General features: G+C 36.2%; 1 protein-coding gene across 1 annotated transcript in view; it reads left to right on the top strand.

Moving 5' to 3' along the window:
- Positions 1-23,220, top strand: part of LRRC63 (leucine rich repeat containing 63) — a 40,904-nt gene extending 17,684 nt beyond the window's left edge. Inside the window, exons 6-10 of the mRNA XM_066235590.1 lie at positions 2,184-2,282; positions 8,345-8,481; positions 13,602-13,685; positions 22,380-22,619; positions 23,064-23,220. Coding sequence (XP_066091687.1) covers positions 2,184-2,282; positions 8,345-8,481; positions 13,602-13,685; positions 22,380-22,619; positions 23,064-23,220 — 717 coding nt within the window. The remainder of the gene's footprint in view (positions 1-2,183; positions 2,283-8,344; positions 8,482-13,601; positions 13,686-22,379; positions 22,620-23,063) is intronic.
- The last annotated feature ends 303 nt before the right edge of the window (positions 23,221-23,523 follow it).

Below are 23,523 nucleotides of genomic sequence, written 5' to 3' on the forward strand. Positions count from 1 at the left end.
TATCAACAAGACAAGTCATAACAAGTGTTGGAGAGCCTGTGGAGAAAAAGGAACCCTCATTCACTGTTGGTGAATATATAAATTAGTACACCCACTATGTTGTACAACCATATGTTGAAAGTATGGAAGAAAGTATGGTGGTTCCTCAAAAAATAAAGAGTAGAACTACCTTATGCCCCAGCAATCCCTCTACTGGGTATATACCCCCAAAACACTGGTACGTAAAGACACATGCAGCCTCATGTTCATTACAGCATTATTCACAGTGGCAAAGACATGGAAACGACCCAACATACCCTTCAATAGAGGATTGGATAAAGAGGGTGTGGTACATATATACAATAGAATACTACTCAGCCATAAGAAAGGATGACATAGTATCATTTACAACAACATGGATGGACCTTGATTAACATTATACCTCGTGAAATAAGTAAATCAGAAAAAGCTAAAAGCTGTATGATTCCATACATAGGTGGGATTCACAATTGAGACTCATGGACACAGATAAGAGTGCAGTGGTTACCAGGGGGAGGGGAAAGGGGGGTGAGGGGGGAGGGGAAGGGGTATGAAGAGGGACAAATATAAGGTGACAGAGGATGATTTGACTTTGGGTGATGGGTATACAACATAATTGACTGTTCAAATTATGTGGAGATGTTTGCCCAAATTGACCAATGTCACCCTGCTAAATTTAATTTTCTAAATTAAAAAAAAATTTTTAATGACCAAGTGATATTATTCTTGAAATAAAGAGTTTTATATAATAAAATCAATGTATTAAAACACATTAGTAAGAGCCTGGCTGGTTGGCTCAGTGGTAGAGTGTTGGCCTGGTGTGTGGATGTCCTAGGTTCAATTCCCAGTCAGGGCACACAGGAGAAGCACCCATCTGCTTCCTCAACCCTCCCCCTCTTCTCTCTCTCTCTTTTCTCCTCTTGCAGCCATGGCTCGATTGGAGCAAGTTGGCCCTGGGCACTGAGGATGGCTTCATGGCTTCCACCTCAGGCGCTAAGAGCTTGTTGCTGAGCAACAGAGCAACACTCCAGATGGACAGAGCATTGCCCCCTGGAGTGGGTTTGCCAGGTGGATCTCGGTCAGGGTACATGTGGAAGTCTGTCTCTCTGCCTCCCCTTCTCTCACTGAATAAAAAAATTAAAAATATTCTACATATAAATAAGATTGTATGGTATTTGTCTTTCTCTGCCTGGCTTATTTAATTTAGCATAATAATCTCCAGGTCATCCATATTGTTGAAAGAAAGTCACAGGGGCAGCAGAAGTGAGCCAGCTGAGCTATGTGAACTCAGAAAACAGGTTATAGTGGCAAGGGAAGGGTTGTTGGAGACAGGCTCAGTGCTCCAGAAGAGCTGCTTCCCTAGTCGCTAAGTGTCCTGGAAACCTTTAGAGCTTAGGAGAAAGAAAAGCAAAGATACATGCCTGAGGAAAGAAGGGGGGAAGGCACTAGTTGCTTCAGAGAGAGAGAGAGAGAGAGAGAGAGAGAGAGAGCATGCACTGAGTCCTTTGCCCTAGGAGTTTTTATCTGTTTTCTAAAGGCAGGAATATTAGGGGAGATCTCTAGAAGATCTCTATAAAATATTTATCAGCTTTCCAGGTGTGTCCTTTCAGGGTCATGGTCTCTACTGATTGGTCCGTGCTAAGGTAGGGAGTCATTAGTCATTGCTGAATGCTTAAGGGAGTGGTGGTGCAAGGGAGAAGGAGGCAGGTGAGTCAAGGTGCTGGCTGAGGCCAGTTGGCAGCTCTCTGGGTCAGTTTGCCGTCCCATTTGCCAAGGAATTTTTCTGGCTTATTACTATTTTGCCTCAGAAGTAGACATGAAAAAACCCAGGTAGTGAAAAGGAAAATTAAAGATAAAATATATATAATTATTCATATTTCAACAAGTAGTGAAGACTCAATAATATGTTTGCTCATTTTTAAAATGCTTGTCTCACACACATCACTATACTTATTACATGCACAAATACTAATGTTTCTATCTTTTACATATTTAAGAAATTATTATCATAACAAACTAATTTGCACAAATGGAAGATGAGTATGGGCTTGTTAGTATTTTGTGTCAATCATTGTCACTCAGAATATGTGAATTTTAAAATCTTGTATAAAGTATTTTGTGCATTCTTAATCATTAACCTCTTATCTCATGTCACTTTATTTTAGGGCTTTTTTATCCTGAATTGTCCAGACTTAAAACCTTTGGCTTTTCAACTGATATATCTTAACTTATCATTTAATGATATCAGTTCCTTTCCCACAGAAGTAAGTCCATTTTTATTATTGTATACACTGGGATAACTTTTACTATGAATAATAATTATAATAAAAAATAGATATTTGATATCTTGGAGTTACTATAAAGTAAACATATTTTGAGTTGCATCCCAAAAGTCTTATTTTTAGAATACAAAAAGTACAGTACAGCCCTGGCCGGTTGGCTCAGCGGTAGAGCGTCGGCCTAGTGTGCGGAGGACCCGGGTTCGATTCCCGGCCAGGGCACACAGGAGAAGCGCCCATTTGCTTCTCCACCCCTCCGCCGCGCTTTCCTCTCTGTCTCTCTCTTCCCCTCCCGCAGCCAAGGCTCCATTGGAGCAAAGATGGCCCGGGCGCTGGGGATGGCTCTGTGGCCTCTGCCTCAGGCGCTAGAGTGGCTCTGGTCGCAACATGGCGACGCCCAGGATGGGCAGAGCATCGCCCCCTGGTGGGCAGAGCGTCGCCCCTGGTGGGCGTGCCGGGTGGATCCCGGTCGGGCGCATGCGGGAGTCTGTTTGACTGTCTCTCCCTGTTTCCAGCTTCAGAAAAATGAAAAAAAAAAAAAAAAAAGTACAGTACATCTTTCTTAGGAAGTCCCATGACATAATCCTCAAAGACTATGTTATAGTCAGGCTCTCAAAAATGTTCTCATAATTGTACAATGTATATAAAATAATTTATTCTTCCTCCCTTCTGTATAGGTAATTTGGCTCACTTTCACCACCTCACAGTTGCTTCTGTGTCTCATTAACTAAATTAACCTTCTAGGACAGTGCCTCTTCTCTATGTTGACAATAGTAATGGTTCCAGAAGGATAAGTGTTCTCCCTCCACCTATGTATTATGTACTTGGGTGTTTTCTCATGTTATTGTCTCTGATCACAATTTATCTGCTACCTGGTTTTTATTTTTATACAACTCTTTTAAAAGATGGCAATCTTTCTTGAGGGTTTGCTCTTTTAGCCTTCCAAGAAAGGATCATTATTTCATGATTCTGGTGCATTCCTAAACTCTGAAATCAGCTCTGCACAAGTATCTAAGAATAAATAAGCATTTTAAAAAATAATAATGTATTGTTAGGTCTGTAACATATGTGGATGTAATACATAAAACAATTGTGCAAAAAAGAGGAACAGGGACTAGAGCTATTTAGGAACATTTTCATATTTCATTGGAATTAAGTTAGTGTAAATATGAAGTAGATTCTGATAAGATGTATACTACAACCCTTAAAGCAATCACTAAGAAAATAACTCGAGAATATGGTGAAAAAATTATTAAAGCAATTAAAATATTATACTAGCAAATATTCAGTTGATGCAAATGAAGCCAGTAAAAAGAGAACAAATAGAACATATATATAGAAAACTATATGAACTGTATGTAAAATGGTGATGTAAATCCAACATGTCAATAATAACATTAAATGTGAATACTTTAAACAATCTAAAGATACAGATTGTCAGGCTGAATATAAAATCAAGCTCCAATGACATGCTTTCTACAGAAGATACACTTAAGATTAAAAGACACAAAGAGGTCAAAGGTAAAAGTATGAAAAAATATATATCATGTAAACAGTGATCATAAGAAAGCTGGAGTGACAAAATGCATTTTAAAACAAAATATTTACTAGAGATAAAGAGGGACATTTTGTCAATCTATCAGGAAAATATATTTACACATATATATGGACCCTGAATACAAACACTGAAAGAATTGAAGGAAGAAATTAGAATTTGAACAATAATAGTTATAAGCTTTAATACCCCACTTTCAGTAATGCATAGAACAACTAAGCAGAAGATCAACAAATAGATAGAAGATTTGAACAACACTATAAGTCACTCAGACCTAACAGACATCTTTAATAGTGTTTTTCAACTGCTGGTCCGCTGAATGCTGCTAGTCTGGCAGAAATTTTGAGCTGGTCTGCTTAAGAGTTAACCACACTGATGTTATATGAAAATTATGGACCCAGTGATCTTAGTTGAATTCACTTATGATCGGGGTGATTGCCACTTATCTTCCTCTATCATTGATGAAAATACTATTGAGATTGTCTTAGGTATCTCTGGAACTTGTAAGCTTGTTCAAACAACCTTTTTTTTACCGTGCAAAGCAAAAAATATTCAGACAAATGTATGTAGTATTCAATACATTGTACATTTGGAGTTCAGAAATCAAGTACTAGCTTGTACCATGTTGCATTGTTATGCGCAATAAGACACAACTTTATTTGTTGTGTGTTTCCATTTCTGGTCAGCTCAATCACTGGTCCCCAAGTGAAAAAAGGTTGAAAACCACTGACCTATAGAACATGTCTACCAATAACAGCAGAATGCCTATTTCTCAAATTCACATAGAACATTTTCTAGGATAGACCATATGTTGTCACAAAGTAAATCTTGATACACCTAAATAATTAAAAATTACAAAGTATATTTGTGGCCACAATGGAATGTAATTAAAAATTAATAACTAAAAGAAATTTGGGAAAATATGGAAATTAAGCAACACAGCCTTAAAGAACCAATGATTCAATAAAGAAATCAAAATGGAAATTAGAAAATATTTTAAGATAAATAATGAAAAGACAACATACCAAAGTTTATGGAAGCATCTACAGAAGTGCTCAGAGGGAAATTTATAGCTATAAATACTTATATTTAAAAAAAAAAATCAATAACCTAGTCTTTCATCTTAAGCCATTATTTAAAAAGAGCAAACTAAACCTAAAGAAAGAATAAGGAAAGAGATAATAAAAATTAGTACAGAAATTAATGAAATTAAGAATAGAAAAACAGGCCCTGGCCGGTTGGCTCAATGGTAGAGCATTGGCCTGGCGTGCAGAAGTCCCAGGTTCGATTCCCAGCCAGGGCACACAGGAGAAGTGCCCATCTGCTTCTCCACCCCTCCCCCTCTCCTTCCTCTCTGTCTCTCTCTTCCCCTCCCGCAGCCGAGGCTCCATTGGAGCAAAGATGGTCCGGGCGCTGGGGATGGCTCCTCGGCCTCTGCCCCAGGCGCTAGAGTGGCTCTGGTCGCAACAGAGCGACGCCGGGGAGGGGCAGAGCATCGCCCCCTGGTGGGCAGAGCGTCGCCCCCTGGTGGGCGTGCCGGGTGGATCCCGGTTGAGTGCATGCGGGAGTCTGTCTGACTGTCTCTTCCTGTTTCCAGCTTCAGAAAAGTACAAAAAAAAAAAAAAAAAAGAATAGAAAAACGAGAAAAATCAACAAAACCAACAGTTGATACTTTGAAAGATCAACAAAATTGACTAACCTTATATTGATTGATCAAGGGAAAAGAAGACCCAAGTTACTAAAATTAAGAATGAAAGGACATTACTACCAATCTTACAGAAATAAAAAATATTTTAATGGAACACTGCAAATAATAGTAAACCAACCAAATAGATAACTTTGATAAAATGGACACAAAGCTAGAAAGACACAAGAGTAGACTCAAGAAGAAATAGAAAAACTGAATGGCTCTAAAAAAGGAAATAGATTAATAGTAACTCAAACTTTTCACGTAATCAAATGTCCAAACAATGTGGAGATGTTTTCTCTAAATCTATGTACTCCAGTTGACCAATGTCAGTCACCCTGTTAAAATTAATTGTCTAAATTAAAAACAAAACAAACAAACAAACAAAAAACAACTTTCCACAAAGAAAAGTCTAGGACCAGATAGATACATTGGTGAATCTACCAAATATCTTAAGAAGAATTAACACCAATCCTTTATAAACTCTTCCAAAAAATAGAAGAGAAGGGAAAACTTCCCAACTCAAACTAGGAAACTAGTAATATGCTGATACCAAGACTAGACAAAGATATGGAAAGAAAAGAAGACTACACAATATCTCTTATGAATATAGATGCAAAAATTCTGAACAAAATGCTAGTAAACCAATATATAAAGAGGATTTTACAACATAACCAAGTGATATTTATCTCAGGAATGCAAGGTTGAATAAACATACAAAAACCAGGCAATGGGATACACCATTTTAATATGGAAAAGAGGGGGAAAAACCATACAATTATCTCAATAAAGACAGAAAAACAATTTTACAAAGTTCAGCATCCTTTCATGACAAAACTCCTCAACATCTAGGAATAGAAGGGATATTCTCAACTTGATAAAAGGTGTCTACAGAAACTTTACAACTTACATCATATTTAATGTTGACTCAAAGTTTTTCTCCTAAGATCAGGAACCAGATGAAGGTGTCTACTCTTGCCACTTTGTATTCAACATTGTACTGGACTTTCCAAAGTCAATCAAGAAAGAGAAATAAAAGGCATTTAGATTTAAAAAGGAAGTTAAAACTATCTCTGTTTGTAGATGACAACCTCCAAAATTCTAAGGATTTCACTAAAGAAAAAATTAAAGCTAATGAATGAGTTCAGCAACAATGTAGTGTACAAGATCAATCTACAAAAATCAATTGTATTTCTACAAAAATAGCAATAAACAATCTGACAATAGATTAAGAAATTTTATTTACTTAAACAGAATAAAATATTTGGGAGTAAATTTAACAAAAGTGCGAAACTTATACTGTGAAAACTACAGAACATTAAGAAATTAAATGTAATTCAATGACAAGACATCCCATGTTTATGGATCTGAAGACTTAATATTTTTAAGTTGGCAAACTCACAAACTGACCTACAGATTCATTGCAGTCCTTATGAAGATTATAACTTGCCTTTTTTGTAGAATTTGACAAGCTGTTTCTAGAGTTCATAAGGAAATGCAAGGGACTCCAAATAACCAAAACAGTCTTGAAAAAGAAAAACACACTTGAAGGACTTCCACTTCTGATTGCAAGAGTGAGCATGCTCTATTCTACCAACTTTAGATCTTCATGATGATATAAAGGTTTAATTTAATATTAAAGACAGCTATTGCCTGACCAGGCGGTGGCGCAGTGGATAGAGCATCGGACTGGGATGCAGAGGACCCAGGTTCGAGACCTCAAGGTCGCCAGCTTGAGCGTGGGCTCATCTGGTTTGAGCAAAAGTCTACCAGCTTGAACCCAAGGTCGCTGGGTCCAACAAGGAGTTACTCGGTCTGCTGAAGACTCGCGGTCAAGGCACATATGAGAAAGCAATTAATGAACAACTAAGGTGTTGCAAGCGCAATGGAAAACTAATGATTGATGCTTCTCATCTCTCTCCGTTCCTGTCTGTCTGTCCCTGTCTATCCCTCACTCTGACTCACTTTCTGTCTCTGAAATAAATAAATAAATAAAGACTTAAAAAAAAAAAAAAAAAAAGACAGCTATTGTAAGACCTTATTCTGATTCACCAGAAACCAAGAAATATATTAATTAAGCAAACATCATAGATTTAAATGGTATATTCTAGCCTGACCTGTGGTGGCGCAGTGGGTAAAGTGTCGTCCTGGAACACTGAGGTCGCCGGTTCGAAACCCTGCACTTGTCTGGTCAAGGCACATATGGGAGTTGATGCTTCCTGCTCCTCCCCCCTTCTCTCTCTCTGTCTCTCTCTCTCACTCTCTCTCCTATCTAAAATGAATAAATTAAAAAAATTTAAAAATATCTATATCCTTTAAAAAAATAAAAATAAATGGTATATTCTGTTTTTAAATTTTATATGAAAAATCATTGTATATGAAATTACTATGATGTGAGAATGAAACCATCTGGTTATGATTTCTGACATCTTGTTGATTACTAAGATTACTTCCACTTATTTTTCTGGTTCTGCAGATAACTCCTTCTACCCTTATCCTTTGCATAATTACTTTTTATGAAACCATGAGTTGATCAAACAAAATGACCCTCCCATTTAGAAAAGGGCCATTCTTGAGTCAAGGGTATATGAGTACAGTAGTTGCACTATTTTACATATCATGCATGTTCTGCTGGTCAATTATTTTAAAGGCTTTCCAAAGGTATTTGATATATGATATATAGACAATTGCTGTTGCTATACTTATTCTGCTACATTACTAGTTCAAGGGGTTTATAAAATGTAATAAATAGGAATTTGTATACTTTATTGTTTTACTCATGTTTGTATCTCTTCTGTTCCTCAGGTATTTTGTCTTAAATATTTACAAGTACTGATCCTGAGAAATAATCCTATCAAAGCAATCCCTTCTGAAATACAACAACTTAAGTCCCTTAGAGTTTTCAACATTGCCTTTAATTTAATTATGACTCTTCCACCTGGGTAAGGTTTATAGTTTGAGATTGTAAACATACAAAATAAAGAGCTTATGATTTAGAAAAAGATCAGTTCTCCCTTTGAAAGCAGCTAGCAACATTTTAGGTATGTAATAATTTTTATTCTGTTTTAATTAGCTGGCTTGTTTTTCATTATTGTCTTTAAAATAATCCTGTCAGCTACATAGATGGCAATTAACCATTCTCAGCCTCAATTTCCTAATCTGTGAACTAAGAATTAGTCTTTTTTCTTTTTTTGTATTTTTCTGAAGTTGGAAACGGGGAGGTAGTCAGACAGACTCCCGCATGCACCCAACCAGGATCCACCCGGCATGCCCACCAGGGGGCGATGCTCTGCCCATCTGGGGCATTGCTCTGTTGCAACCAGGGCCATTCTAGCGCCTGAGGCAAAGGCCATGGAGCCATCTTCAGTGCCCGGGCTAACTTTGCTCCACTGGAGCCTTGGCTGGGGGAGTGGAAGAGAGAGACAGAGAAGAAGGAGAGGGGGAGGGGTGGAGAAGCAGATGGGTGCTTTTCCTGTGTGCCTTGGCTGGGAATCAAACCCGGGACTCCTGCACGCCAGGCCGATGCTCTACCACTGAGCCAACCGGCCAGGGCAGAAATTAGTCTTTTTGATAGTTAAGATCCTTTAAACTCTGGTAGAAATGTTGATACTTGGGTATAAAAGCGATGGCTTTTCCTCACATATGAACTGGTAAATATTTAACTACTAATGAAAATTTAAATGAAAACATTAAACAATTTCAAAACAAGGTTTCTCTTCCAGTAAAAGTTTAATAAATTGAATATAGGTTATACGTTAAGGACAAAGGGACAGGGACTCTTAAATAGTTGGACAATGTTATGCAAAGGAAGTCTTGTAGTAATTAAGAAAGTGCATCTAAATTAATTTATAAAGTTGATTATCCAACAGTGTTTTTAATTAATAATCCAGCCAATTTTATATTCATAAGCCATAAAGCTAGTCAATTAAGAAAATAAAAAGGTATATAAACTATTATACCATTTCTGTTTTAAAATGTACATATACGCATCCCATATTATATTTAATACATATAAAAATAAAGAATAAACACAAAGGAAATAAGAACATTGCATCATGGGAATTTTATTTCTGTTTGACTCATCTGTATTTTTCCACAAAACAAATTATATTTTCTATGCCTTGATACTAGAATCAGCCATTTCTCTAAGAAAACGCTGTTTTATTTTTATTGAAGAATGGTATTTAAAAACCAATATCTGGGTATGGAATGTCCTCATTGCTATTGGGATGACATTGCTTGCAGACACTGTCAGTGTATAGAACTAATTAATATATATATGTACTAATCTGTGTGTACACATATCTATAATTATTTCTGTGTTATTTCTTTATACACATACCTTCCTATATACACTACATATACACACACATATATACATATGTACATATATGCATTGAAACATAAATTAATACTTGGTAATCTATTATCACAATTATATACTTTAAATAACCATAACTCTTAAACAAAGTATAAAAATGTCTAAAGCAACTAAAACTTGATTATAATTACATTATAAAAACAAATAAACATTATTTATTGTTTAGTGATTTGGCACATTTGTTTGAATTATTGGTTATATACAAAAGTTTAAGGAGCTCTCACATGCATCAGAATGATTATCATCAATAAATCAACAAACAAGAAGTGCTAATGAGGATGTGGAGGAAAGGGAACTCTCGTGCACTGTTGGTGGGAATGCTGACTGGTGCAGCCACTGTGGAAAACAGTATGGAGTTTCCTCAAAAAGTTAAAAATGGATCTGCCTTATGTCTCAGTGATTCTACTTCTGGAAATATATCCAAAGAAACCCAAAACAATAATTTGAAAGAATATATATACCCCTATGTTTATTGCAGGTGTTACTTACAATAGCCAAGATTTGGAAATAGCCCAAGTATCCATCAGTGGATAAAAAGCTGTGGTACATTTACATGATGGAATACTACTTGGCCATTACAAAAGAAGGAAATCTTACCTTTGGAGACAGCATGGGTGGACTTAGAGGGAATTACACTAAGTGAAATAAGTCAGTCAGAGAAAGACAAGTACTATATGATTTCACTCATATGTAGAATCTAAAGAACAAAATGAACTAATAAGCAAAATAGAGACAGACTCATAAGAGTAGACTGACAGCTTTTGGGGGTTGGGGCTGGGTGAGAGGGGTGAAGGGATTGAGTAAAAAAAGGACAAAAATGAAAAACTCATGGACACAAGCATCAGTGGTAACTGTGGGAGGTGAGAAGAGGCGGAGGAGGGTGTAGGGAGGATAAATGGCGATAGATGAGGACTTGACTTGGTGGGGGGGTGAACACACAATATGATGTACAGAGATATGTTGTAGAATTGGGTACCAGAAATCTGTATAATTATGTTAACCAGTGTCATCTCAATAAATACATTTTTTTAAAAACTGTGGTATATTTACACAATGGAATACTAGTCAGCTGTTAAAAAGAAAGAAATCTTACATGTGATAGCATTGATGGACCTGGAGATTATTATTGCTAACTGAAATTAGCCAATCGGAGAAAGATAAGCACCATATGATTTCACTTATGTGTGGAATCTAATGAGCAAAATAAACTAGCAAAAGAAATAGAAACAGACTCAGATATGGATAACAGACTGACAGTTGTCAGAGGAAAGAGGGGTAGAGGGGCTGGGTGAAAGAGCTGAAAAGATTAAGCAAAGAAAAAAAAACTCATAGACACAGAGAACAGTTTGGTGATTACAGGAGAGAAAGAGGAGTGGGGTTAGGTAAAGAGGGTAAAGGGATGGTGATGGAAGGAGACATTTCTTGGGGTGGTGAAAGCATGGCGCAGAGTACAGATGATGTAGAATTGTACACCTGAAATCTGCATGATTTTATTGATAAATGTCACCACAATAAATTCAATTAAAAATTAACTGGGGTCACCATTCCTTTTATTTAATTTTAATTCATTAAGCACTTGTGATGTACTAGGTGCTGTGCAAGACCTTGGTTATACTGAAATGTAAAACTGAATCCTTAGCTTCCAGGACCTCCTAGTTTAGAAGACAGACATTTATTACCCAATGTGTTAACTTCTGTGATTGAAATAAAGAGAGAATTACACAAAAGGCTGCTCATGCAGTCTGAAGATTTGAGAAGAGTTCCTCAGAAGAGGTAATATCTGAGTCAAGATTTAAAAAATAAAGACATTGCCTGACCAATGGTGGTGGCACAGTGGATAGAGCATAGTCCTGGGATGCTGAGGTCCCAGGTTCGAGACCCCAAGGTTGCTGGCTTGAGCATGGGATCATTGAAATGATCCCATGGTACTTAGATTAAGTCCGAAGGTCACTGGCTTGAGCAAGAGGTCACTGGCTCAGCTGGACCCCACACCCCCCAGTCAAGGCACATATGAGAAGCAATCAATGAATAACTTAAGTGCCCCAACTATGAGTTGATGCTTTTCATTTCCTTTCCTCTCATAATAAAGACATTGATTGAAGAGTCAAGTTTGAGGCAATTGCATTTAATATTTGGAAATATGTAAAAAGTGGCTAATTCATAGAATTTTATCAAATAATGGATAGATCATAGGTAAATGTGGTGGAATGGGACAAGTAGTCTGGGACCAGATCATGTGGACCATTATGTATATCACACTAAGTAGGAAGTTAATGAAATAATATGCTTGTATTTCTTTAGTTAATATTTATGCAAGTAATTGTTAATCTTCTATTTATTTGGAAAACAAGAAGGTATTTGAGAACAGCATATACAAAGCAGAAATATTCACTATAGATTTGGATGAATGTTGTACTTAGCCCTTCAAGTTCAGTCTTCCAGAAGCAATTGCTATTCTCAAACCCAGGAAACAGAGCTCTCTGTGTTACATACAGTCTATGTTTTTTTGTGTGTGTTTTTTTAGTCCTTACTTTTTAGTACATTCTTAGCTTAAAAGAAAGGAAGAACAGCCTGACCAGGCGGTGGCACAGTGGATAAAGCGTCAGACTGGGATGCCAAGGACCTAGGTTCGAGACCCCGAGGTCGTCAGCTTGAGCGCGGGCTCATCTGGTTTGAGTAAAAGCTCACCAGCTTGGACCCAAGGTCGCTGGCTCCAGTAAGGGATTACTCAGTCTGTTGAAGGCCTGCAGTTAAGGCACATATGAGAAAGCAATCAATGAACAACTAAGGTGTTGCAATGCACAACGAAAAACTAATGATTGATGCTTCTCATCTCTCCGTTCCTGTCTGTCTGTCCCTGTCTATTCCTCTCTCTGACTCTCTTTCTGTCTCTGTAAAAAAGAAAAGAAAAGAAAGGAAGAACAAAGATATTTTGCTAGGAAAATTGTAATGCAACCGCCCTGGATTGAATAGCGTCCCTCAAAAAGTCATGTCCAGGCAGAATCTCAAAATGTGACCTTAATAGGAAATAGGGATATTTGTAGTTGTAATTAGCTAAGTTAATATAAGGTTACTGGGTTAGGATGGGCTTATAATCAAGTAAATTGTGACATTATAAAAAGTAAATATGTAAACAAAGGCAAAGACTGGAGTTATGCTATCACAAGGCAAGAAACGCCAACCATTGCTGAAAGCCACCAGCAGCAAGGAGGAAAAGTTAGCAAATGACAATTTCTTCTTCAGAGCCTCCAGACGGGACCAACCATTCCAACAATTTGTTTTTAGACTTCTGGCCTTATGAACTGTGGAAGAATACATTTCTATTGTTTTAAACCACCCAAATTGTGGTAATTTGTTATTTGAGCCCTAGGGAGCTAACACGGCACCCAAGAAAAAAACGTATCTAAATGGTGATAGAAATTTCTCAGGTGGCTTTTCCTGGATGGGGCTTTTTCTACTCCAAATATTTCAAACCAGTCTTAATGAATAGAGAAATAATTTTTAGGAAATCTTGTTGTAATTATAACACCTATAATGTTAAAAAGTCTATATAAATTCAAGATTTTAGAACAAATTAGTGTCCCTGTACTTATACCTATTTACTCAAGTATTTAATTTTTATTTATGCCTAGTCCTGACAAAGAGATAATCATTTTTACAATTTTTCTCTTTCTATTTAAGGTTATTTTCTTTGCTTCATCTTGAGGAACTTAATATTGCCTACAACAATATTACTTTTATTCCAAATGAAATCCAGAACCTCAGGTATTTTGGAAGTAATAAGTACACAGAGAATCATATGCCCCTGAAGGTTATTCTGGTTTTGATTAGATGAAGAAAATTCTGTTGATTCATTAATTTAACAACCATAAAATATGTGTGAAGCAGAAAGTTTAGCAAAATGTAATTTGAATAATTGGTGTACAGTATTTTTAGGACATAACATTTTCAGTAATTATTTAAAGGACACACTGATGACCACTTAATAAAATGACAAGCTACTTTTGTCCATATTTTCATGTGTGCACCTATTGTTCTTATCGGGTTTCCTTTTTTAAGGAGCTACATATACACAAAATACTAACAATACACAATGTAATTTTAATGCTAAGCTGATTCTTTCTCACATTAATTTTCAAAGTCTCTGAAGCTTATTGATGTCCTTGTAAGTCAGTACTGTACTATTTTGATTATAACTTTTGAATAATTTTTAATAATTTTAGTTTATAATAGGGAGATTATATTTCAATAATAATCTCTTAACCATTTTCTTTAGAACATGATCTTGAAGATACTTGATAAAATACCAAGACCCTCCTCACACAAAACACATAAACACAATGTTGGGACTTTCATTGGAATTGCCTTGAGTTTACATATAAATTTTGAAGAATTCATATTTCTGATGATAATAAATCTTTTTGTCCTAAAACATAGTATATATTTTTATTTGTTAGCTCTCATTTTATGTTCTTCCAAAAATTTATGACTCAATTCACATAAGTCCTTTATCTTACTAACCTTTCTAAGTATTTTATAATTGTGTTGCTACTAGAAATATAATATTTTCTCTAATTTTTATTTCTAGCTGACTATTGCCAGTACAGAATAGAAAGAAGCTATGTACTTCTTTACATTAGTTTAAAATCAACTTATGTAATTAAATTATCTTATTAGTTCTGGTTGAGTTTTACTAGATTTTCTTCGGTTTTCAAGAAGCATAATCTTACCTGACCAGTGGTGGCACAGGGCCTTGAACCTTGGCCCCAGGATGCTGAGGGCCTGGAATCAAAACCCTGAGGTCATGACTAAGATGTGAGCTTGTCAGCTGCTTGAGCATGGGGTCACCAGCTTGAGCATGGGGTCACCAGCTTGAGCATGGGGTCATCAACATGATCCCAACCAAGATTGCTGACTTGAGCCCAAGATTGTTGGCTTGAAGCCCAAGGTTGCTGGCTTGAGCAAGGGGTCACTGGCTTGCCTTCAGCCCCTCTGTCAAGGCACATATGAATAACAATCAATGAACAACTAAAGTGAAGCAACTGAGTTGATGCTTCACATCTCTCTCCTCCCTGCTCCTCTAAAGAAAAAAAAAAAAAGCACAATCTTAACTTCAATGGAATTTAAACACTTTGCCTCTACTTTTCTAATATTATGCCAATTATTTATTTTCTACATGACAACCTTTGTATTTTAATAGAGAAATTGAAGCTGTTTGCATTTGTTATGACTGATATATTTATTGCTTGCTTTCCATTTTTACTTTGTATCTACTCTCTACTTTCACCTTTCTATATTAAAAAAATTTGGGGGGGGGTATTATTTTGGGCTTTTTTCTTGTTAATTTTGGAACTCTACTGTACTTTCCCAATCTATTAATAGCTATCATTCCTTTCCCAAAACTCATTAAACAAAAACACTTTTCTTTAATGTTTTCTCAAAGCAAGATAAAAGTCGCTCCCCCACCATGATGGTCTGCCTCCTCACTGCTGCATCTCACCAACAGCTGAGACCTAGAGTGCTTGCATTGTCTTGCTTTCCTTCCCCATGCATTTACCCCTTATCTAATTATAAGTTTTGCTGCTGAGACAGTATAGAAACCTTTATTTCATATTCTCATTAGCATTTTTTTATTATGTCTCTTTATTTAAAAAATAAATGGTTATTTAGCACTTGGATCTCACCAGCTTAACAAATGTCTACTGTGTGTGAAGAAGTCTCTGCCTTCACATCCTCCTCTAGCTTCCAGAGGAGTACTTGACGCCAGTTTAACTTCTTATTCTCTTTAAGTGGTTCTTATTTCTATCAGGAAAGACTGCGATTTTCTCATTATCCTTGATCTTCAGGAATTATCCTTGATCTTCAGATTATGCTTAACAGTATGTCCTTTTTAAAAAAAAATCTTTTTAGAAGCATTCTGCACCTAGTCCTACTCTGGACACCTGCTAGATGCTCTATAATTCACCTCAATTCTGACCCTATTTACCTGGAGATAGCCTTAAATCCCACAGTTTAAGGGCTCAGTCCCACAAGATTACACCCACTTCAGATGCCAATAGCAAGCCTACGTTGTTGTCTGTACTTCTGACTGACTATAAGTCAGAGACTTCCACAACCCTCTCCTCGGGTGTAATTAATATGCTTCAGCTGCTCATAGTACTCAAGAAACCTATTTACTGTCTAGATTACCAATTTATTACAAACTATATATATTTAAAAATATTAGTCAGCCAAATGAAGAGATACATAAGGTGAGGTCCTGAACAAATAACTTCTGTCCTCATGGAGTTTGGGACTCAACACAGTGGCATATTGAAGAGTTCTGGTTCTCCCATCTGGAAGATATTGGATCCCCTCCTTTAGGGTTTTTATGTAGACTCCGTTACGTGGGCATGATTGATTAAAGCATTGGCCACTGGTGATTGTTTCTACCTCCAGCGCTTCTGCACTCCCAGAAATCTGAAAATTCTACCTCTCTAGTCACAGTTGGTTGTGCTGGCAACCAGCCCCACCCCAGGTGTTTTCCAGCAGTCCTCACTAACATAAACCTACTTGTGGTAGAAAGAGGCTTGTTATTAATAACAAGACACCCATTTCATCCTTATGGTTTGGAAGCAATTTCAGGAACTGAGAAGGAGACCAAATATAACATGTTCCTATTGCTCCTATTGCTCAGAAAATTCTAAGGGTTTAGGGAGCTGTGAGACAAAAACTGGATTAAGACCAAATATGTGTGAGAAATATATTTTGGTCAGTGACCAAATATATATTTCTTATAAGCCAAGATATTATACCTGTTTTTCTTAGAAGTCAGTGAGCTCTTCTAATCAGCCAGCTCAAAAAATTTTTTTTCTGTTTTTTTTTTTTTAATTTATATTTTTATTTTTTTAATGGGGCGACATCAATAAATCAGGATACATATATTCAAAGATAACAAGTCCAGGTTATCTTGTCATTCAATTATGCTGCATACCCATCACCCAAAGTCAGATTGTCCTCTGTCACCTTCTATCTAGTTTTCTTTGTGCTCCTTCCCCTCCCCCTTTCCCTCTCCCTTTCCTCCCTCACCCCCGTAACCACCACACTCTTATCAATGTCTCTTAGTTTCACTTTTATGTCCCACCTACGTATGGAATAATGCAGTTCCTGGTTTTTTCTGATTTACTTATTTCACTTCGTATCATGTTATCAAGATCCCATCATTTTGCTGTAATGATCCGATGTCATCATTTCTTATGGCTGAGTAGTATTCCATAGTGTATATGTGCCACATCTTCTTTATCCAGTCATCTATTGATGGGCTTTTTGGTTGTTTCCATGTCCTGGCCACTGTGAACAATGCTGCAATGAACATGGGGCTGCATGTGTCTTTACGTATCAATGTTTCTGAGTCCTGGGAGTATATACCCAGTAGAGGGATTGCTGGGTCATAAGGTAGTTCTATTTTCAGTTTTTTGAGGAACCACCATACTTTCTTCCATAATGGTTGTACTACTTTACATTCCCACCAACAGAGGATGAGGGTTCCTTTTTCTCCACAGCCTCTCCAACATTTGCTATTACCTGTCTTGTTAATAATAGCTAATCTAACAGGTGTGAGGTGGTATCTCATTGCAGTTTTGATTTGCATTTCTCTAATAACTAAAGAAGATGAGCATCTTTTCATATATCTGTTGGCCATTTGTATTTCTTCCTGGGAGAAGTGTCTGTTCATGTCCTCTTCCCATTTTTTTATTGGATTGTTTGTTTGTTTGTTGTTGAGTTTTATGAGTTCTTTGTATATTTTGGATATTAGGCCCTGATCTGAGCTGTTGTTTGAAAATATCATTTCCCATTTAGTTGGCTTTCTGTTTATTTTGTTATCAGTTTCTCTTGCTGAGCAAAAACTTCTTAGTCTGATGTAGTCCCATTCATTAATTTTTGCCTTCACTTCTCTTGCCTTTGGAGTCAAATTTATAAAATGCTCTTTAAAACCCAGGTCCATGAGTTGAGTACCTATGTCTTCTTCTATGTACTTAATTGTTTCAGGTCTTATGTTTAGATCTTTGATCCATTTTGAGTTAATTTTAGTACAGGGGGACAAACTGTAGTCCAGTTTCATTCTTTTGCATGTGGCTTTCCAGTTTTCCCAGCACCATTTATTGAAGAGGCTTTCTTTTCTCCATTGTGTGTTGTTGGCCCCTTTATCAAAAATTATTTGACTATATATATGTGGTTTTATTTCTGGACTTTCTATTCTGTTCCGTTGGGCTGAGTGTCTATTTTTCTGCCAATACCATGCTGTTTTGATTGTCGTGGCCCTATAATAGAGTTTGAAGTCAGGTATTATAATGCCCCCAGCTTCATTCTTTTTCTTTAGGATTGCTTTGGCTATTTGGGGTTTTTTATAGTTCCATATAAATCTGATGATTTTTTGCTCTATTTCTTTAAAAAATGTCATTGGAATTTTGATGGAATTGCATTAAATTTGTATATTGCTTTGGGTAATATGGCCATCTGATTATATTTATTCTTCCTAGCCAAGAACAAGGTATATTCTTCCATCTCATTATATCTTTTTCGATTTCCCTTAACAATGGTTTATAGTTTTCATTATATAAGTCCTTTACATTCTTTGTTATGTTTATTCCTAAGTATTTTATTTTTTTGTTGCAATCGTGAAGGGGATTATTTTTTTGAGTTCATTCTCAATTGTTTCATTGTTGGCATATAGAAAGGCTATTGACTTCTGTATGTTAATTTTGTATCCTGCGACCTTACTGTATTGGCTTATTGTTTCTAGTAGTCTTTTTGTGGATTCTTTGGGGTTTTCGATGTATAGGATCATGTCATCTGCAAAAAGTGATACCTTTACTTCTTCTTTTCCGATATGGATGCCTTTTATTTCTTTGTCTTGTCTGATTACTCTGGCTAGAACCTCTAGTACCACATTAAATAAGAGTAGAGAGAGTGGACAACCCTGTCTTGTTCCTGATTTAAGGGGGAAAGCCTTCAGTTTAGTGCCATTTAATATGATGTTAGCTGATGGTTTATCATATATGGCCTTTATCATGTTGAGATATTTTCCTTCTATACTCATTTTGTTGAGAGTCTTAAACATAAAATTGTGTTGTATTTTGCCCTGGCCGGTTGGCTCAGCGGTAGAGCATCAGCCTGGCGTGCGGGGGACCTGGGTTCGATTCCCGGCCAGGGCACATAGGAGAAGTGCCCATTTGCTTCTCCACCCCCAACCCCTCCTTCCTCTCTGTCTCTCTCTTCCCCTCCCGCAGCCAAGGCTCCATTGGAGCAAAGATGGCCCGGGCGCTGGGGATGGCTCCTTGGCCTCTGCCCCAGGCACTAGAGTGGCTCTGGTCACAGCAGAGCGACGCCCCAGAGGGGCAGAGCATCGCCCCCTGGTGGGCAGAGCGTTGCCCCTGGTGGGCGTGCCGGGTGGATCCCAGTCGGGCGCATGCGGGAGTCTGTCTGACTGTCTCTCCCCGTTTCCAGCTTCAGAAAAAATACAAAAAAAAGAAAAGAAAAAATGTTGTATTTTATCGAAAGCCTTTTCTATGTCTATTGATAAGATCATGTGGTTTTTATTCTTTGTTTTGTTGATATGGTGTATTATGTTAACCGTTTTACGTATGTTGAACCATCCTTGAGATTCTGGGATGAATCCCACTTGATCATGATGTATTATTTTTTTAATATATTGTTGTATTCGATTTGCTAGTATTTTGTTTAGTATTTTAGCATCTGTATTCATTAGAGATATTGGTCTGTAGTTTTCTTTTTTTGTGCCATCCTTGCCTGTTTTGGTATGAGGGTTATGTTGGCCTCATAAAATGTGTTTGGAAGTATTGCTTCTTCTTCAATTTTTTGGAAGACTTTCAGTAGAATAGGAACCAAGTCTTCTTTGAATGTTTGATAAAATTTGCTGGTATAGCCGTCAGGGCCTGGACTTTTATTTTTGGGAAGGTTTTTAATGGTTTTTTCTATTTCTTCTCTACTAATAGGTCTGTTTAGGCTTTCTGCTTCTTCTTGACTCAGTCTAGGAAGGTTGTATTGTTCTAGGAATTTATCCATTTCTTCTAGGTTGTTGAATTTAGTGGCATAAAGTTTTTCATAGTATTCTACAATAATTCTTTGTATATCTACGGTGTCCGTGGTCATTTCTCCTCTTTCATTTTGGATTTTGTTTATATGAGTTCTTTCTCTTTTTTCCTTGGTAAGTCTTGCCAAGGGTTTGTCAATTTTGTTGATCTTTTCAAAGAACCAGCTCCTTGTTCTACTAATTTTTTCTATAGTTTTTCTGTTCTTTATTTCATTTATTTCTGCTCTGATTTTTATTATCTCCGGCTGGTTTTGGGTTGTCTTTGTTCTTCTTTTTCTAGTTCCTTAAGGTGTGAAGTTAAGTGGTTCACTTGAGCTCTCTCTTGTTTGTTCATATATGCCTGAAGTGATATGAACTTCCCTCTTATCACTGCTTTTGCTGCATCCCATAGATTCTGATATGTCGTATTGTCATTTTCATTAGTCTGTATATATCTTTTGATCTCTGCACTTATTTCTTCTTTGACCTATTCATTTTTTAAAAGTATGTTGTTTAGTTTTCACATCTCTGTGGGATTATTTTCTTCTTTTTTGCAGTTGAATTCTAGTTTCAAGGCTTTATGATCAGAAAATATGCTTGGTACAACTTTGATTTTTCTGAATTTGCTGATGTTGTTTTTGTGGCCCAACATATGGTCAGTTCTTGAGAATGATCCATGTACACTGGAGAAAAATGTATACTCAGTCACTTTGGGATGAAATGTCCTATAGATGTCTATCATATCCAGGTGCTCTAGTGTTTTGTTTAAGGTCACTATATCTTTGTTGATTCAAATTTTTTTTTGAATTAGGAAATATGTTTATTTAATATCCATCTGTTTTACTTTCTTTTCCTAAAACATCTCTTATTTGTATGTTGGGTCTCCTGGATCTGTCTTCCGTGGCACCTATACTTTTTTTTCCTTATGATTTTTAAAAATGTTTTTGCTCTGTTTCAGTTATTTCTTGTACTTTGTATTTGCCTCTAATTTAGATCTTTATAAATATCATGTTCTTCAATGCACCCACCTAATTTTTTAGTTTTACAAATCATATATTTTGGTTCAAGAAATTCTTTGTGTGTATATGAGTATGTGTATGTGAGTGCACACTATATTTGAGTCATTGATTTTCCTGCCCCAACTTCTTATCTGTCTCCATAGACAGATAAGTCAAGAAGTGCTTTCCTTAAGAACAGGGTTTTGTGTCTTGTTTTTGTCTCTGGCTGCTTTGTCTTCTCTGCTCCAGTCTACTAGCAGTCTCAGAGTACTATTCAGAGCACCAAGAGTGTCAGCAGATGTTCTGGGACTCTCAGCAGTATTTCCCTAGAGTGCACCACACTTATTCTGATTGTCTGTAGGGCTCTCTGCTTCTGGCCCCTAGGTTGTGTGTGCTGTAGAGGAATAAAGTGACCATGCCAGCTCTCTCATTTGGGACTGAAGCAGAGCCTAGAGCCTGAGTCAACCTTTCTAGACTGAGAAATGCACTAGTCAAACTGTGACTGAGGGATGAAGCTAGCTGATATACCATCTTCTTAGCCTCATAACTTCTTGATATGATCAGCAGGAGTCAAAATTAAAGAACTTAAGTTGTGTGAATAACAGATGTGATACTAGGCTACAAATGAGAATCTATAGGCCCCCAGCTGCTTATTACTTAAAGTCTTTTTATTTAAAATCTATATAGCCAGTTGGTTATACCTGTGTCTTTACGCCTACTACATTTGACAAGCTGGGGCAGTTTTGATTTGATTTTTAAATGTCCTTCAGAAACAGGTACTTTTCTGACTGTTTCCAGCACTAGTTAGAAAGGAGATAAGTGACTGTAGAAAACATCATTAAGACAAGTGGTTAAAAAGGTGAGAAAATCAGCCATGTTGGTTTTCTTTAAATAAAGGAAGAAAGTTTATTACTAGAAGCAATTAACACAGTAAAAACCAAGGGGACTCAGGTGATGAAAAGTCAGAATACAACATTGCACATAATACATTTTGATAGTGTTAATTTCACTTAAAAATGTGTTGATGTTCAATTTGCTTATGAAAATAAATTCTTTTTTGTAACAATATACTATACTTTGTATATTATATTTTATGTAGGAAAACATTCTTTCATCTTGCTATGTTTATTATTATTTATTTTTTATAGTGATGATATGTTGCAAAGACACAAAATATATGCTTAATTCTATTCACACAAACACACTTTTTTTGCAAAATAATATATTGGTTCAGTTGGTTTGTAAGTTAATTCTCTGGTTCTAGGGATGTGCTGAAACCATTGTATTTTCTTGTTTTATACTAATGTTTAGGAACATTGGGACAGAATTTCACTTAAGTATTATAAATTTCATAAATACCTTTCAAAGTATGGTTTTCTTTCTTTGCAGATCACTTAAAAAATTGATTGTTGATGGGAATGACCTGACATCTTTTCCGTCTGGAATTTTGAAACTTAACCTGAAACAAATTTTATTCGAAAACACCTACACTCATCCTCTTCTTTGGAGAGAGAATTCTTTGAACAGTCCACAGCGTCTTACTCAACTTACTTCTTTGTTCTTTTTAAAAAATAATCTACATAAATATTATGATTCTATCCCAGTGAAAATTCAAATATTACTAAACAAGTAAGCAACTTCTGAAATTTTTTTAAGCAAAATGCACTTTTAAGCATTTAAAATGTTCTTCATTATAGGCTCAGATGAGTACCACACATTAAAACATATATACAATTCTTCAAATATGAAAAAACATTATTAAAAAAAATGTAGAATTCCCTGTGATTACACTGTCCAAGGATAAATTTAGGATCTATCTTTATAATGTTTTCTTACTATGAATCTATACTTTTTTTTAACACTATAATTGGTTTATACACACATATTTATCTTATTTTTTAGCATTTAATTGTTCCCCTGGGTATATCTTAGATCTTCAATTAGATGGTAAGATTAAAGATGATAAAGGTCATATTTTCTACTACTTTGAGTCTTACATAGCATCAGCAAGATGTCTCTTCTTTAGTAGAAATTTACTAAGTATTGATTTCATGTTTTTTTTTTCAATTGCAGCACTTCTACATGTGAGTGGTGTCATGGTCCCAAGTTTGATGAAGGCTATCAAGTTATCCAATCCTGCAATGTTTTTGGAGCAACACACCTTCCTGTTATGTTTCATGTCTGTTCTTCTTCCTGCTATAGAAAAGTAAATGAAAACAGTTTGTTTTAGATGGCATTCCTAGTAAAAGAATAGCTCTGGATTCTGATTTGATGATCAAACAATGATTTTTTGAGTCCCACTTTAAAAACCATTAAAGTTTATATATATATATGTGGTAATTTATGTCTTTGAGAGTACTGGTTCTATGGAACATATTAGTATCTTCTCATGTGAATCTTCTTTGTAATCCTAACTCCTTATGGAAATTTGTGATTCTTAGGAAGTTGGTGCAGAATAATTAGTTAAGAAGGCTTAGTGAAGATTTTTGGATTTTAATGAAGATCTAGAAAATTTATTTCAAGGCATGTTTAC

This window comes from Saccopteryx bilineata, chromosome 6 (assembly GCF_036850765.1).
Source record: "Saccopteryx bilineata isolate mSacBil1 chromosome 6, mSacBil1_pri_phased_curated, whole genome shotgun sequence".
Taxonomy (NCBI): domain Eukaryota; kingdom Metazoa; phylum Chordata; class Mammalia; order Chiroptera; family Emballonuridae; genus Saccopteryx; species Saccopteryx bilineata.